At 49.6% G+C, this 17,808-nt stretch overlaps 1 protein-coding gene across 2 annotated transcripts in view; it reads right to left on the bottom strand.

Moving 5' to 3' along the window:
* SGSM2 (small G protein signaling modulator 2) overlaps positions 1 to 17,808 on the bottom strand; it is a 46,380-nt gene that overhangs the window by 28,147 nt on the left and 425 nt on the right. For both annotated transcript variants that reach the window (XM_032263416.1, XM_032263417.1), the window contains exon 2: positions 12,097 to 12,172. In XM_032263416.1, the coding sequence (XP_032119307.1) occupies positions 12,097 to 12,172 (76 nt within the window). The remainder of the gene's footprint in view (positions 1 to 12,096; positions 12,173 to 17,808) is intronic.

Raw genomic sequence — 17,808 nt, 5'->3', positions numbered from 1 at the left:
ACCTCCAGAAGGATGCGTGAGAAACAAAAGTGGCTCCCTGTGTGGGGCTTGTGCATGGACAGAAGTGGGCGAACAAGGGCAGAGAAAGGAGTGACACTTTTCACTATACACTTTTTTTTTTAAAGACAGAGTCTTGGCTGGGCACGGTGGCTGATTACAAAGCCTGTAATCCCAGCACTTGGGGAGGCTGAGGCAGGAGGATCACCTGAGGTCTGGTGTTCAAGACCAGCCTGACCAACATGGAGAAACCCGGTCTTTAATAAAAATACAAAATCAGCCAGGCGTTGTGGCACATGCCTGTAATCCTAGCTACTCGGGTGGCTGAGGCACAGAATTGCTTGAACCCGGTAGTTGGAGGTTGCAGTGAGCTGACATTGCACCATTGCACTCCAGACTGGGCAACAAGACTGAAACTCTGTCTCAAAAAAAAAAAAAGAAAGAAAAAAAAAAGACAGAGTCTTGCTCTGTCACCCAGGCTGGAGTGCAGTGGGCGTGATCTCTGCTCACTGCAACCTCTGCCTCCCAGGCTCAAGTGATCCTCCTACCTCAGCCTGTTAAGTAGCTGGAACTACAGGCATATACTACAATGCCTGGCTATTTTTTTTATTTTTATTTTTTATTTTATTATTATTTTTTTTTGAGACGGAGTTTCACTCTTGTTACCCAGGCTGGAGTGCAATGGCGCGATCTCGGCTCACCGCAACCTCCGTCTCCTGGGTTCAGGCAATTCTCCTGCCTCAGCCTCCTGAGTAGCTGGGATTACAGGCACGCGCCACCATGCCCAGCTAATTTTTTGTATTTTTAGTAGAGACGTGGTTTCACCATGTTGACCAGGATGGTCTCGATCTCTTGACCTCGTGATCCACCCACCTCGGCCTCCCAAAGTGCTGGGATTACAGGCTTGAGCCACCGCGCCCGGCCTTTATTTTTATTTTTAATAGAGACAGTGTTTCATCATGTTGCCCAGGCTGGTCTCAAACTTCTGAGCTCAAGTAATCTGCCCATCTCAGCCTCCCAAGGTGCTGGAATTACAGGCGTGAGTCATTGCACCCAGCCCCATTGTAAGCTTTTTGTTTTTCGAACCAGTTAAATATATTGCCAACTCAAAATTAATTATAATAATTGAGTAGGTGATCAGCACTAGGGTTCCCATCATGAGATGACGCCAGATATTCTCTCCAACCTTGGTGTGAATCAGAATTCACAAAACCCAGTAAGGCTAGGTCTGCCCATGGGCATCCCATCTTTCACCAGCTCCCTCAACAAATAGGATCCGTGGGATGGTTTGGTTTCCCACCACAAGGGGAGCATTTGGGCTCTGCTTAGGGCAGCAGCAGGTGACCTGAGCTGGTCAGGGATTAGAAAATGATTCAGGAGCTCACAGAAATGAACTAAAGCTATGGCTGTCGGGAAATGCAGCAGTGGCTGGGAAGGGGTCATCCATCAGCCCTCAGAAGCAGGGCTGGGTCTGTCACCTCATTCTACCTTGGCTCTCATGTGCATCATATCTATGCCTAAAGCTGCACTCAGCAGCCTGGACAAGCCCAGCCTGGTAACAGTGGGGCCCACTGAACGGTCTTCAGAGGACTAATCCCGTTTGTTTGAGGTAGAGGGACAGAGCATCCACAGCACAGCCCAACATGAAACAGGGCCCAAGATGCTCGGCCAGGCGTTGGGGATGGGAGGACAGCAAGCTGGCAGGTGTGGCCTGCTCCCCACCTCTGGCTCAGTTTCATGACAGGGGAGTTCAGCCGCCGCTGCCACACAGAACCCAAGTAAGGAAGTGCAGGCAGAGCAGCCAGCCTCAGGTGGTCCATTCTGGACCTGGGCTCTGAGAGACACTAGTTAGAGCAGAATTCAAAAGCCGAATGCCTGCCTGGGGCCACTGGTTCAGGAGAGTGGCAGCAAGATTGCCGGGACAGGAGCAGCCTTCCTGGAGATAAAGGAACGGATGAGTGGCCTCTTTCAAGTAACAACTGAAGGAGAAGAAGAATCAGGGACACTTTACTCAACTGACCGTGGAAGGAGTCAGTGTTTCATCTCCCGCAGATGAGGCGAGAGGAGCAAAGAGCCATCCCCAGGCATCACCTGCGCCTCTCTTCCCCATTTCTGAGTGGCTATTTCCACCCAGGGATTTGTAACGGCCGCCTTCACTCAGAATGAGCATTTCTGCAGTAACTAGGGTGCATTTTCTCTCAGCCTGCACTGGTGATATTGGTTGTTTGCTTCAACTTTGGAAGGCATTCAACCCTGCTCAACCCCCAAAACAAGAAAGCAACATTCCCATCCAGACTCTGATTGGGAAGATAAAGAATTGTCCTGAGTTTCTGGAACCTCGAACTCAGGTGGGGGAAATAAAATCCATGCTACACATGCCATTGTCCTTGCCCTGCTGGAGATATAAGACGGTCTGCACACAGCATGCTTGTAGTGGTTACGCGGGGAACCAGGCCCAGGCCAGCCTCTCATGCGCTGGACACAGATGTGGGCACACTCGGCTGGCTGGGCAAGGAAGCCACCGTCTCACAGAGTCTCTCTGGACACCAGGAGCCTGCTGTCTGATGACCACAGCTTCATCTGCACGAGGGCCAGCTCCTCAATGCCACCGCCCCTGTCATCTCTTCTCCTGGGTAGACTAATCCCTGGGCAGCACAGACTTTGGAGCAAGACAGGGATGAGTTCAAACACTGGCTCTTCTCCTTACTGGCTGTTTGACTTTGGGCAAATCACTAAACCTCTCTGAGCTTCTGCTGTGATTAGGGAGAAAATCAGGCCCCACCTCAATGGACGCTGGGTGACAGAAAGTAACAGCTTACGGTAAGGTGCGAAAGGCTTCTTGGCCACTGCCTAGCAAGCTGCAGGCGACAGATGAGAGCTAATGCCTTCCTCCCTGCACTTCACACCCAGTGCCTGCCGTCCTCTTGTTCCTAGGGATGGTACAGGTGGACTTCTCTCTGAAGTCCCCTTTTACCTGCAGACTGGATTCCTGCCCCTACACCTTTTCTTTTCTTTCTTTTTTTTTTTTTTTTAAAAAGATGGGGTTTTACCATGACGGCCAGGCTGGTCTTGAACTCCTGGCCTCGGGTGATCCACCCACCCTGGCCTCGAAAAGTGCTAGGATTAAAGGCGTGAGCCACTGAGCCAGGCCCTACACCTTTTCTTTCTTTTTATTTTTTAGACAGAGTCTTGCTCTGCCGCCAGGGGCCAGGCTGGAGTGCAGTGGCACGATCTCAGCTCACTGCAACCTCCGCCTACCGGGTTTAAGCAATTCTCCTGCCTCAGCCTCCCAAGTAGCTGGCATTATAGGCGCGTGCCACCACGCCCAGCTAATTTTTGTATTTTTAGTAGAGACAGGGTTTCACCATGCTGGCCAGGATGGTCTCGATCTCTTGACCTCATGATCCGCCGCCTTGGCCTCCCAAAGTGCTGGGATTACAGGTGTGAGCTACTGTGCCTGGCCTCTTTTTAATTTTTTTTTATTTTGAGATGGAGGCTCGCTCTTGTCACCCAGGCTGGGGGGCAGTGGCACGATCTTGGCTCACTGCAACCTCTGACTCCCAGGTTCAAGTGATTCTCTTTCCTCAGCTTCCTGAGTAGCTATGAATACACGCAATCATCACCACACCCGGCTAATTTTTTGTATTTTTAGTAGAGATGGAGTTTCACCATATTAGCCAGGATGGTCTCTATCTCCTGACCTCAAGTGACCCAGCTGCCTCGGTCTCCCAAAGTGTTGGGATTATTGGTGTGAGCCACTGCATCCCGCCTCCCTTGCACCTTTTCGAAGACATTGCTCCAGCAAACTTCTCTTTTCTATGCCTGTAATTTTCCCTATTAGATACTTCCCATGTGAATATAAACATTCTATAATTTCTCCAGCTTAAAAACAATCACCAAACTGAGTGATTCTATCAAGGTTAACAGAGAAAAAGTAAAACAAACAAACAAACATAACAACAACAACAAAAAAAAACAGAAAAAAGAATCACCACCACCTTCCTTGGCCTATCTTCATTCAGGTACTGCCCCGTTTAGCTGCTCCCCTTTATGTAAAATTTCTCAAGAAAGCTATTTACACTTAACCATCCCTATCTCCTGCTCCTCCCATCCTCTCCTCCTCCTCCTGTAAAAAATCATTTCATTAGGGAAAATTCCAACCATACACAAAAGTAAGGGAAACAATATAACCAATTCCCACGTACTCATTACCCAGCTTAAACAACGCTCAAGTCGCGACCTATCTTGCTTCAGCTACGCCACCTCCAATTGCTGTTTCCTAACACGAGATTCTGAAGCAAACTTTAGACATCACATATTTTTATCTCTAAAAGAAAACTCTTTTTTTTTTTTAAGATGGGGTTTCACCATGTTGGTCAGGCTGATCTTGAACTCCTGACCTCTGGTGATCTGCTCGCCTTGGCCTCCAAAGTGCTTGGATTACAGGGGTGAGCCACCATGTCCAGCCAAGAAAACTCTTTTTTTTTTTTTTTTTTTTTTTTTGAGACGGAGTTTCGCTCTTGTTACCCAGGCTGGAGTGCAATGGCACGATCTCGGCTCACCGCAACCTCCGCCTCCTGGGTTCAGGCAATTCTCCTGCCTCAGCCTCCTGAGTAGCTGGCATTACAGACACGCGCCACCATGCCCAGCTAATTTTTTGTAGTTTTTAGTAGAGACGGGGTTTCACCATGTTGACCAGGATAGTCTCGATCTCTTGACCTTGTGATCCACCCGCCTCGGCCTCCCAAAGTGCTGGGATTACAGGCTTGAGCCACCGCGCCCGGCCAGAAAACTCTTAAAAACATGTACTTACACCTTTATTGCACCTACAAAACTAGTAACAATTCTTTTCTATTATCCAATTTCCTTATTGAGTTCCTGATGTTCAAATTTCCCTGATTCTCCAGATGCTCCAACCTTCCAGAAACATAGATTCCCAGATGGAATCTGGGGAAGGCTCGATCTCGGCTCACTGAAACCTCCATCTCCTGGGTTTAAATGATTCTCCTGCCTCAGTCTCCTGAGTAGCTGGAATTACAGGCGTGCACCACCACGCCCAGCTAAGTTTTGTATTTTTAGTAGAGATAAGATTTCAACATTTTTGCCAGGCTGGTCTTGAACTCTTGATCTCAGGCGATCCACCGGGCTTAGCCTTCCAAAGTGCTGGCCAAGCATAAGCCACCCTGCTGGCCTAAGGTCACTTTCAAAAACAAAGCAGATGTGGGGTGGTGTGGTGGCTCACACTTGTAATGCCAGCACCTCAGAGGCTGAAACGGTGGATCACTTGGGGTCAGGAGTTTGAGACCAGCCTGGGCAACATGGCGAAACCCTGTCTCCACAAAAATACAAAAAATTAACCAGGTGTGGTGTGGTGTAGACCTGTAGACCTAGCTACTCAGGAGGCTGATGAGAGAGAATTGCCTGAACCCAGAAGGTCGAGGCTGCAGTGAGCTATGATCACAGCACTGCACTCCAGCCTGGGAGACAGAGTGAGACTCCATCTCAAACAAAACAAAACGAAACAAAAAGCAAAGTAGAATGTGATTGAGCAGGTGCTGCACAGCCAGATCCACGCTGTGTACTTTGCCCGCACTGTTCTACTTACATCGACCTTCTGGGGTAGGCTCAGAGATGAGTACCTATGGCTACACACTTTGTGGCACAGCCAGGACGTGAACCCAGATCTGTGTGGCCCCAAAGTCCCAGCTAGGAATATCCCCATTTGCCCTCCACGATGCCCCAAGATGGGGTGAGGGGAGTCAGCTCCTTCAGAGGTCCTTCCTTCCTCTGAGATCATTTCTGGAGGGAAGGCAGAAGTCAATCCGCTCCCCCTTTGGGTGGAGATAGGGTCTTTGTTGCCCAGGCTGGTCCCAAACTCTTGCAAGGGATCCCCCCACCTCAGCCTCCAGGAATTCCTTTTACTGAAAAGAGACAGGATGAAGCCTGCCTGGAGTCTGAATCTCAGAGTGTGCTGAAATCTCTCTGGCTGCAATATCCCAGGGGAGGCAAGCCTTCTCTCTCCCTTAGCGTCTCTCTGCCTTCCCCCGAAGGAGCTCACTGCAGGGCAGACCTTCCTTGCTAATGAAAGCTGCCTAGCAACAGGGAGCTGGTTCATAAAGCCTGATGTTATTCCCAGCTCCACAGACTCCACCCTTCTCAAATGACAGCTCATCCTCAGTCTGAAGCAACCCTCACTTTGACCCATTTGCATACAGGAGGGCAGGGATCTGGTGACTGAGGAGGCAGGCTGCTGCATGGCCTGGGCCCTGCCTCAAACCCTGGGGGGTGGGGAGGCTGAGATCCTGGCAGATACAGCTGGCCTGAGAACCTGCTCTGCCTGGCCAGAAGTCTCTCTGTGAGCCTCTGAAACCGGCTCTACAAGCCAAAGGGTAAAATGCAAACTCAGTGCCCAATCAGAATAAAGAGAAACACTGTGGAGCCGGGTTAGCGGAATCCCCAGCTATTGGGAGGCCAAGGCAGGGGGACACAGGAGCCCAGGAGGTTGTCACCATTCTGGGCAACAGAGCAAGACCTCATCTTTTTTTTTTTTTGAGACGGAGTTTCGCTCTTGTTACCCAGGCTGGAGTGCAATGGCGCGATCTCGGCTCACCGCAACCTCCGCCTCCTGGGTTCAGGCAATTCTCCTGCCTCAGCCTCCTGAGTAGCTGGGATTACAGACACGCGCCACCATGCCCAGCTAATTTTTTGTAGTTTTAGTAGAGACGGGGTTTCACCATGTTGACCAGGATGGTCTTGATCTCTTGACCTCGTGATCCACCCGCCTCGGCCTCCCAAAGTGCTGGGATTACAGGCGTGAGCCACCGCGCCCGGCTGGAGCAAGACCTCATCTTAAAAAATAAAAATAAATTTTAAAAAGGTAATAAAGAAAGAAAAGAGGCCAGGCGCAGTGGCTCACGCCTGTAATCCCTTCACTTTGGGAGGTCGAGGCGGGCAGAACACGAGGTCAGGAGTTCGGGACCAGCCTGGCCAACATGGTAAAACCCCATCTCTACTAAAAATACAAAAATTAGCCAGGCTTGGTGGCGGGCGCCTGTAATCCCAGCTACTCGGGAGGCTGAGGCAGGAGAATCGCTTGAACCAGGGAGGTGGAGGTTGCAGTGAGCCGAGATCGAGCCATTGTACTCCAGCCTAGGCAACAAGGTCAAACTCCACCTCAAAAAAAAAAAAAAGAAAAGAAAAATAAGAAATATTGTGGAGCCAGACACTCCTAGATCAGAGCCAGAGGGGAGAGCAGGCCCAGAGGAATGATGGCTTTGCCAAGGCTCCTGGGTTGATGCCTAAATTACCCCCAATCCCTGATGGCAAGAGAATAACTGTGCCCTCTTTAACTACATGCATTACTATTTCAGATGCAGAGCTGAAAAGTGAAACTTAGGACAATTTGCTGTTTAACCCTGATGCTGAGTGCTCTCCCCACAAGCGCAGGTTAAAGGCACCTTCCCCTCCAGGGGAGGGGGTAACAGGAGATACTAGCCTATACTTTATTTCTTTACATTAAAATTAAAAAATCCAAAGACTACATTATGGAGCAAAATGTAAACTTGACATGATGTTTTAAGATAAAAAGGATGTATCAAAGATCCCTCCCCCACAGTGGTAGTTTTGGGGTTTTGTTTAAAAGAAAAATGAGGCTGGGCACGATGGCTCACACCTATAATCCCAGCACTTTGGGAGGCCAAGGTAGGCAGATCACCTGAGGTCGGGAGTTTGAGACCAGCCTGGCCAACATGGTGAAACCCCGTCTCTACTAAAAATACAAAAATTAGCTGGGCGTGGTGGTGCGCACCTGTAATCCCAGCTACTCGGGAGGCTGAGGCAGGAGAATCATTTGAACCTGGGAGGCGGAGGCTGCAGTGAGCTGAGATACCACCACTGCACTCCAGCCTGGGCAGCAGAGCCAGACTTAGTGTCTCACACACACACACACACAAATACCCAAAACAACAACAACAACAACAACAAAACAAAGACAACGTCTCTCTCTCTCTGTGTTGCCCAAGCTGGAATGCAGTGGTGCAATCATAGCTCACTGCGGCCTTGACCTCCTGGGCTCAAGTGATCCTCCTATCCCAGACTACAGAGTAGCTGGGACTATAGGCATGCACCACCATGCCCAGCTAGTTATTTATTTTTTTTATAGAGACTGGGTTTTGTAATATTTCCCAGGCTGGTCTCAAACTTCTGGCCTCCCACCTCAGCCTCCCAAAGCACTGGGATTACAGGTGTGAGTCACCATGCTTAGCCCCATAGTGATAGTTTTGAGTCCATTCTCCAAGTGCCACCCTCCACTGGCAAGGACGGGCAGTTACATAGGTTCTGATCCTCAGGCCTGGGAACAGCACACAGAGACCCCCCACTCCAGCGCTAGCCTGGTTTACCAGCGAAACTTCCACGCAGGGAAGTTTCTACTTGCAGAGGCCTACTGCACACCCAGCTTCCGGGCAGACAGGATTAGGAACAACCACAGCAAACACTCAACGAAGCATCCTTCTTGCCAGTCCTGGGAGTTTCGCCCCTCCCCTTGGGTAACAGGAATGGGGATCTGGCTGGAAGTTTTCCCGGGTTTGCCCGTGGTGAGGTCTTGACCCAGTGATTCTTCAGTTCCATTTCTAAGGCTTTCCAGGAAGGCTCTGCTTTTTCCGTTTAAATGTCTGTATTCTAAGAAGTTCAGAGAAGCTATTGCCTAGGCCTGGCTCTCCTTGGTCATCCCCTAACCCTCCTCTGCCAAGAACAGTGGGCCAGTGTGGAGTCGAGGGGCCCTACTGTACACAAAGTCCCTGGGAACTAGGGAGCGTGGTGTCGCCGGCTGGTAATACAGTCTCCACAGACTTCACTGGGCTCCTGACCTCTCAGCACTCCCATTTCTCCGACAACAAAGCTGAATTCTGGACATGGCTAGGGCAGTAGCAAGGCATAGTTTAAGTCTGGATCAACTTCAGACTAACACTGCATTTCAGAGCATTTTCCCACGGAGTGAGGGAGACTGGCACATCAGCATGTCCAAAAAGGCAGAAGAGTGGTTTTGATCAGTATCTCCCTAGCCTTCCCTCCCCTCTGCCACAAGAATCTCTCAGGATTCCACCATGCCAGGCAATGGAAATGGCTTGCAGGCAGAGGAAAAAAGGCTGATAATCAATGCTTTCAAAGAACCTTGGTTTGACCCCAAACTGGGATTTATCTCAACACTGAGCACCAATTTTGACAAAGCGTGAGTATTCCTCTATCTGTGGGCCTGAGATGCCGTGGCCTGACTTAGCCCAAAACTGCTGGAACCTCCCCAGCTCCTGTTCTCAGTGACTGCACTGAGCCCAAAGCAGAGGCAGCACGCTGGCAGAGGCTGGCAGAGGCCTTTCGCTTGGCCCACACATTTTTTTTTTAAAATGGGAATTAGCTGCCAGCATTTAAAAAGTAGGAAATTTCTTTTTCTTTTTCTTTTTTTTTTTTTTTTTTTTTTTGAGATGGAGTTTTGCACTTGTTGCCCAGGCTGGACATCTTGGCTCACTGCAACCTCCGCCTCTCGGATTCATGCAATTCTCTTGCCTCGGTCTCCTGAGTAGCTGGGATTACAGGTGCACGCCACCACGCCTGGCTAATTTTTGTACTTTTAGTAGAGATAGGGTTTCACCATTTTGGTCAGGCTGGTCTCAAACTGCTGACTTCAAATGATCCACCCACCTTGGCCTCCCAAAGTGCTGGGATTACAGGGGTGAGCCACCGCACTCAACCCCTGTAGTCATTTTTTGTCTGGCCCCGTAAGCATTCAGTTTAGTATTGGTGGCGCTAAGGCACCTCCTGAGTACTGAAAGAACAGGGCTCCTCTTACTCCTGGGCAGTTTAGAAGCCTGGAAACTAGAGGGCCTGGTTCTATTTCAGCTACTGAAACTGACTGAAAGCAGGAAAATGATTCCTTTGGAGTTTGATAGCCCTGCCTCCTGGAAAGAGCCCTGGGCTTCTGGGCAGGAGACAAAAGTGAAAGCCCTACTACTCTCCAGGGGGCTCATGGACAGAATGGAGAGCTGACAGTTTCTTCTCACGCTAATGGCCTGAATGTGAGACACACACAGCGTTTCTCCTGCCTCAAGCCCCCTTTCCCTCATTCTCCCAGGGCTACCCACACATGGCGCCCATGCACAAGCTGTTTGCACCATTTGTTCTGTTTTCTCTAGTGTGTGTGCTTTGATGAAGCCTAGCACCAAGCTACACATAAGTGTGCTGCCAGCACAGCCCTTCTGTTGACAACAGACACTGGGAGTGTCAAGGGAACACAGCACAGGTGGAAAGGAAGAGAATTCTCTTTTTTTTTTTTTTTCTGAGATGGAGTCTTGTTCTGTCACCCAGGCTGGAGCGCAGTGGCACGATCTTGGCTCACTGCAACTTCTGCCTCCCGGGTTCAAGCAATTCTCCTGCCTCAGCCTGCCAGTAGCGGGGATTACAGGCATGCGCCGCCACACCCAGTGAATTTTTGTATATTTTGTAGAGACGGGGTTTTGCCAAGTTGGCCAGGTGGGTCTCAATCTCCTGACCTCAGGTGATCCGCCCACCTCGGCCTCCCAAAGTGCTGGGATTATAGGTGTGAGCCACTGTACCCGGCCGAGAACTCTAATACTCTTCAAAGTTGCTTATCATAAGACTGGCATACTTTTTTTTCTAGAGCACAGGTTCTGCTGAGAAAAGCTGAGGTCAGGCTGTGTCTTGTAAACCTGGGAATCATTATTACATCATCTGGAAGAACTGGGAAAACCTTCCCAAAGGGACATGGTGGGAAGTCAAGTCCTACAAACCTACCTTCAGCCTCAACACCCAAAGAAGGAGAGACAAACATTCTCTGAGCACTTGCAATGCCAAGAACAAATGAACATTTACCTGCATCATCTCATCCCCCCAACAATTCCTCCAGGTGGGAATCATCACCCTGCTTCTAGAGGAGCAAGCTGAGGGTGAGAGAAGTGAAGAAACTTGTCCAAGACGACTTAAAAGGCAGGACATGAGGATTCAAGCCCCAGTCTGTCACTCAGACTCTGCTCACAGGCCGCCTCTCCCCAACTGCCCTTCCACATCTGTTTTCCTTCCTAACCCTTATCACGTGATGAGTTATTACATGACGTATTTACTTGCACATTTGGTTTCTGTCTGTCTCCCCAACAGAATGTGAGTTCCTGCAGCAGAAACTGTCCATCCCGTCACTGCCATTTCCTTACACGGTGAACACTGTCTGGCACCTGGGGAGCCCTCGCTGGGTGTCTGCCGCTGGATGATATCTGCTGCACCACACTGCCGTCAAAAAGCAGCCCTCATCTGTTCTTTCGTTCCTTTCCCTTCCACAAACCCCAGCGCCAACCTCAGAGGCCAAGGAACACCACAGAGAGAAAGCAAATGATTCCTTGTCCCTTCAGATGGGGAGTTTAGAAGAAGCTCAATTCCCAGAAATCCAAGAAAATTCTGTGTAGAGATAGGCTTGCTCCTGCAAAGGCAAAAGTCTTCCCGCAGAGGAGGAGGCAGTGGTTATGAGGGCCTCTCTCCTTTCGGAGGCTGGAAGGCTTAGCCGCCCCTCCTAGTCCGTGCTCAGGCTCTTGCATCCAGACATGCGCTTGGAATTAGGATGTTAGAGCAACGTGGGTGGGATTAATCAGAACGTGAAAGTGGCACAGACAGCATCCAAACAGCACAAACCCCTCCCTGAAGTTAAAATAAAGATAAATCAGAACAGTGGTTCTTGAACTCAAATGGCCTAGGGCAGTGGCTCTAAAGGTGGGGTCCCCAGACCTGCTAGAATCAGAAACTCCAGGGTTGGGACCCAGAAATCTGCATTTTAACAAACCCTTCAGGTTACTGTGATGCACACTAAAATTGAGAATTACTAACCTGTGGAACTGAAAATATACTACCCTTGACCTCTGACGATCCTGACTTAGCAGGTTTGCAAATGGGGCCAAACAGGATTTCAAAAGCTTCCGGGTTGACTTGGACCTGTAGCCACATTTGAGAACTACTGCACCCGAGGACTCATCTTTTCGTGGTCCCAGGCCAGTGTCCTCCGCTCTAGCCCCGCCTCCCACCATCCTTCAGTTGCTCACTCACCACATAAAGCGATGATGTGGCTGCTGTCTTCATGCACAAACTTCCTGGTGACAGCCTCCTCCATGATTTGCTTCACCTGTGGACACAGGACAGCATCAATGATTTTATTATTATTTTTCCTTATCAAAGATCTTCCGGCAAATAAATAGTTTGGTTCTGCCCTCTGGTCTGAAGGTCACTTTCAGAGACGACAGGGAAGGGAGGTGTGGGGAAGCAAAGTTTATTCAGCACAGCCTTTTGGAGAGGGAAGCAGGAAAAGAGACGCCAGAAACCCACCGACCAATCAGTGCAGATGTTCCAGCCCAGGTGGAAGTGCCCTGCCTTGGAGAACAGGGACAGGATGCTGTTTGCTCATCTGTACTCAGCTGGAGAAAGACTTCTGGGCAGACATACTGTCCTTTAGAGACAAATCACCTAGATACGGCCTGTAGATAAACAACCAGCCCCTCCTTTTCTCCCTATTCTTGGAGGTTAGGGGTAGGTCTCATGCCTCAGGGACACCCTCTACGTGCTCAAAAGCCCAGGCTTCTTTCCATCTAGGGTGTAAATTTCTGTTTGGGGTTCCGACCTGGATGTAAAACTTTCCAAATACCTTGTAAGGTAAACAGTCATTTCTTTTTCTTTTTTTTTTTTTTTTTTTGAGATGGAGTCTTGTTCTGTCGCCCAGGTTGGAGTGCAGTGGTGTGATCTTGGCTAACCCGTAACCTCTGCTTCCTGGATCCAAGCAATTCTCCTGTCTCAACCTCCAGAGTAGCTTGGACTACAGGTGAGCACCACCACGGCCCACTAACTTTTGTATTTTTAGTACAGAGAGGGTTTTGTTTTTTTTGCTTTTGAGACGGAGTTTCACTCTTGTTACCCAGGCTGGAGTGCAATGGCGCGATCTCGGCTCACTGCAACCTCCGCGTCCTGGGTTCAGGCAATTCTCCTGCCTCAGCCTCCTGAGTAGCTGGGATTACAGGCATGCACCACCATGCCCAGCTGATTTTTTGTATTTTTAGTAGAGACGGGGTTTCACCATGTTGACCAGGATGGTCTCAATCTCTTGACCTCGTGATCCACCCGCCTCGGCCTCCCAAAGTGCTGGGATTACAGGCGTGAGCCACCGCGCCCGGCCCAGAGAGGGTTTTATCATATTGGTCAGGCTGGTCCCAAACTCCTGACCTCAAGTGATCCACCTGCCTTGGCCTCCCAAAGTGTTGGGATTACAGGCGTGAGCCATTGCACCCAGCTGGTAATTTCTTTCTTCAAGAAAGTACTTAAGGCCAGGCATGGTGGCTCACGCCTATAATCCCAGCACTTTGGGAGGCTGAGGTGGGTGGATCACGAGGTCAAGAGATTGAGACCATCCTGGCCAATATAGTGAAACCCAGTCTCTACTGAAATACAAAAAATTAGCCAGGTGTGGCGGCATGCACCTGTAGTCCCAGCTACTAGAGAGGCTGAGGCAGGGGAATTGCTTGAACCAGAACGATGGAGGTTGCGGTGAGCTAAGGCTGCATTGCTGCACTCCAGCCTGGCGACAGAGCAAGACTTCAGCTTTAAAAAAAAAAAAAAAAATCCCAGCACTTTGGGAGGCTGAAGTGGGCAGATCACCTGAGGTCGGGAGTTTGAGACCATCCTGACCAACATGGAGAAACTTCATTTTTACTAAAAATACAAAATTAGCCAGGCATGGTGGCACATGCCTGTAATCCTAGCTACTCAGGAGGCTGAGGCAGGAGAATCTCTTGAACCTGGGAGGCAGAGGTTGCAGTGAGCTGAGATCACCCCATTGCACTCCAGCCTGGGTGACAAGAGCGAAACTCTGCTTCAAAAACAAACAAACAAACAAACAAAAACAAAGAGAAAGCACTTAAAAAGAAACCTTTTTTTTTTTTTTGAGACGGAGTTTTACTCTTGTTGCTTAGGCTGGAGTGCAATGGTACGATCTCGGCTCACCACAACCTCCGCCTCCTGAGTTCAAGTGATTCTCCTGTCTCAGCCTCCTAAGTAGTTGGGATTACATGCATGCACCACCACATCCAACTAATTTTGTATTTTTTTTTTACTAGAGATGGGGTTTCTCCATGTTGGCCAGGCTGGTCTCAAACTCCCGACCTCAGATGATCTGCCCGCCTCGGCCTCTCAAAGTGCTGGATTACAGGCGTAAGCCACCGTGCCCGGCCAAAAGAAACCTTTTTAACTGATGTGCAGTAAACATATAAAAGCACTTATATCACAATTATACAGGTTGTGAATTTTCACAAATTGAATACTACTATGAAATCAGCAACTAGAGCAAGAAACAGAACATGTGACCAACACCCTCACCCCATCATGTTCCCTTCTAGTCATTGTTCCCACCTAAGGATACCCACCCTCCTGATTTCCAACATGATCATTTTGCGGATTTTTACACTTTTTTTTTTTTTTTGAGATGAAATTTCGCTCTTTTACCCAAGTTCTAGTGAAGTGGTGTGTTCTCCGCTCACTGCAACCTCTGCCTCCCGGGTTCAAGCGATTCTCCTGCCTCAGCCTCCCGAGTAGCTGGGATTACAGGCATGCACCACCACACCTGGCTAACTTTTGTATTTTTAGTAGAGACAGGGTTTCTCCATGTTGGCCAGGCTGGTCTGGAACTAACTCCTGGCCTCAGGTGATCCAGCTGCCTTGGCCTCCCAAAGTGCTAGGATTTCAGGAGTGAGCCACTGCGCGCAGGCTGGGTTTTTATACTTTTTATGAGTAGAATCACTCAGTGCGTAGTGTTTTGTGACTAGTTTCTTTTGCTTACCTATGTCATTCTGAAATTTGTTCACATCGTGTATAGCTGTAGATTGTTCATTCTCCATTGTGTGAGCATACAACCAACTGGCATTTGGGTGGTTTCCAGTTTGGGGCTGTTATATTGCTGCATGAACATTGAGGACATGTCTTTTGGTGAACATATGTTTTGGATTTATATTTCTAGGCAAGGAATGTCTGATGCATATACTTTGCTTTATCAGATATTGCCAAATTGTTCTCTAAGAAGTGGTTATACCAGTTTACACTCCCATGCACGAGGTTCTGATGGTTCCCAACATTTAAGCCAAACACTGCTGATGTTCTAGGGTGGTAGAGCCTGGGGAGGCGGGAAAAAGGACCTGGAGGCCCCTCCCTGCTGGAAACTGCTAATGGCTAATGCTCAGGTAATCGGGGGCAGATCAATGAACCCACTCTAAACTGCTAAGAGCTTCCCAAATGGCCGGGTGCTCACACCTGCAATCCCAGCACTATGGGGGGCCGAGCTGGGCAGATCACCTGAGGTGGGGAGTTCGAGACCAGCTTGACCAATGTGGCAAAATCCTGTCTGTACTAAAAATACAAAATTAGCCGGGCATGGTAGCACATGCATGTAATCCCAGCTACTCGGGAGGCTGAGGTAGGAGAATCGCTTGAACCCAGGAGGCGGAGGTTGCCGTGAGCCAAGATTGTGCCACTGCACTCCAGCCTGGGCAACAAGAGCAAGAGCAAAACTCTGTCTCAAAAAAAAAAAAAAAAAAAAAAAAGCTTCCTAGATTACCTCCTAAGGGGTGTTTTCATTCAACAGAGGATAATGTCATAGCTAAAGACCTGGAGGCATCTGGAGCAGGCTGATGGAGCAGATTTTGGGGTTAGGAGGATCTGCAGATACCCCTAGAATTATACCAGTGGTTCTTTGCAAAAGGCCAGCCTTGTCTACCAGTATCCCTGCTGTTTCTCCTCTTGGAAGGGACAAGCTATGTTTCTGTAGAAATCAAACACTGAAGGAGGAAAGGAGACCCACTGAGTTCAGAGCAGGTCAACCTTCGTCAGGTATAATACACAGCTGTGGCATATTCTGACATTTCTCACATTTTCTCAGGAATCACTTTTAAAGCAGTATAGTCCAGTATCTAAGTACTGGTGGAAAGAGTCATCATCCTCTTAAAAAACATTTCCCATTATCTATGACTAACCTCCAAATTTGGATCACAGCTATAATCCCAGCATATCCATCTCTAGTGTGGGTTTAGGTACTTTTCTATTTTGTTTATACTGTTCAAGTCTCTGTCACCAGATTGCTTCCTTTTGGAGGAGAATCAAGATTTCTCTTTTCATTGGGGAGAAGAGAATTGGGGCTTAAATGCTGATTTGTTATACCCCTGGCCTCTTCACAGCAAAGATCTATCTAATGAAGTTTCTCCCACAAGCTGGAAAGGTGACGTCTTTCCAAGGGGAGGGATGGGAACAAACATTAGGGCATAGTAGCCAGGCCATGGCTAAAGCATGAGAACCATCTAGAGCTTTCCAGGATTTTCTGAGAGCCCAGACTCTTCCCCAACCCTGAAACTCTAAGAAGGGCTCCACTAAGGGAAACTTTTTTTTTTCTTTTCTTTCTTTCTTTTTTCTTTCCTTCTTTCTTTCTCTCTTTCTTTCTTTATTTTTAATCGAGACAGGGTTTCACTATGTTGGTCAGGCTGGTCTCGAACTCCTGACCTGAAGTGATCCACCGGCCTGGGCCTCCCAAAGTGCTGGAGTTACAGGTGTGAGCCACCGTGCCCGGCCTAAGGGAAACTTTTTTTTGAGACTGAGTCTCACTCTGTGGCCCAGGCTGGAGTGCAGTGGCTCCAACTCGGCTCACTGCAGCCTCCTCCTCCCAGGTTCCAGCGATTTTCCTGCTTCAGCCTCCCAAGTAGCTGGGATTACAGGCACGCGCCACCACGCCCAGCTAATTTCTGTATTTTTAGTAGAGATGGGTTTTGGGCTGGCTGGTCTCGAACTCCTGAGCTCCGGTGATCCACCCACTTTGGCCTTCCAAAGTGCTGGGATTACAGGCATGAGGTAAACTTTTATATATAATGTAGACGGCATAGAGAGGAAGAAATCTCGACTCGGAGAAGTTAAGTAACTCACTCAAGGTCACACAGAACTAGGTCCAGACTATTCCAAAATGTATGCTTTCCAAACACCAGGCCCGAAAGCTCCAAAATCAGCACATTTATTTAGTAAACAGCCACGGGTGCCTACAGTGGGCCAGGAACCCGATACCAGGCAGTGGACGAAAGAGAGGGTCTCCTACCCTCGTGGAGTTTACTCACTGGGCAGTCAATAGCCTCAGAGGCAGGCAGGGGAAGGAGGCCCAACGCATTCTAATCTGCGCTGCGGGTTTGAGCTCTTCAGCTCTCATACGGGAGTGAGTCATTCATATGGGCACTGCCCGCCACCCGAAATGGAAATGGGCTTCTGGGCAGGTCAAGGTAAACAAAGTCAGTAGAAGGAAGCACTGCTTCTCCTTCTGAAGTAGGCGACTTCCCTCGAAAGGGAAAAACATCCGAGTGTTACAAACCGTTCTCAAACAAACCCCTGGTCCCTGGGTAAGGAGGTGGGCGTGGAGGGAACAGTGAGGTGTTCGGCGAACCCCTCCGGCCGCTAGCACTCGGTAGCTGGAGGCGCAGCGGAGGGGGCAGCGTCGGACCATAGGAGGGGAAGCTCAGCCCGCACTCACTTGGGACAAGGGGACGCTCTGCCCGCGCGACACCCACCTGCGCCGCCAGAGCTCGCCCGGGCCCCGCCCCCTCCCCCGGCGGCGCGGGCACTGAATGGGCAGCTCCGGTTCCAGCCATCCCCGCCACCCCTCCCCCGGCCTCGAGCTCCCAGCGCCGCTGCCGTCACAGGGCGGGGAGCCGCGGGGCTGCGAAGCAAACAAGCCCAGAGCGCCGGCCGGGCCCC

This window comes from Sapajus apella, unplaced genomic scaffold (genome assembly GCF_009761245.1).
Source record: "Sapajus apella isolate SASKATOON/1434 unplaced genomic scaffold, GSC_monkey_1.0 scaffold136, whole genome shotgun sequence".
Lineage (NCBI taxonomy): Eukaryota > Metazoa > Chordata > Mammalia > Primates > Cebidae > Sapajus > Sapajus apella.
This window is presented reverse-complemented; position numbering and strand designations above follow the sequence as displayed.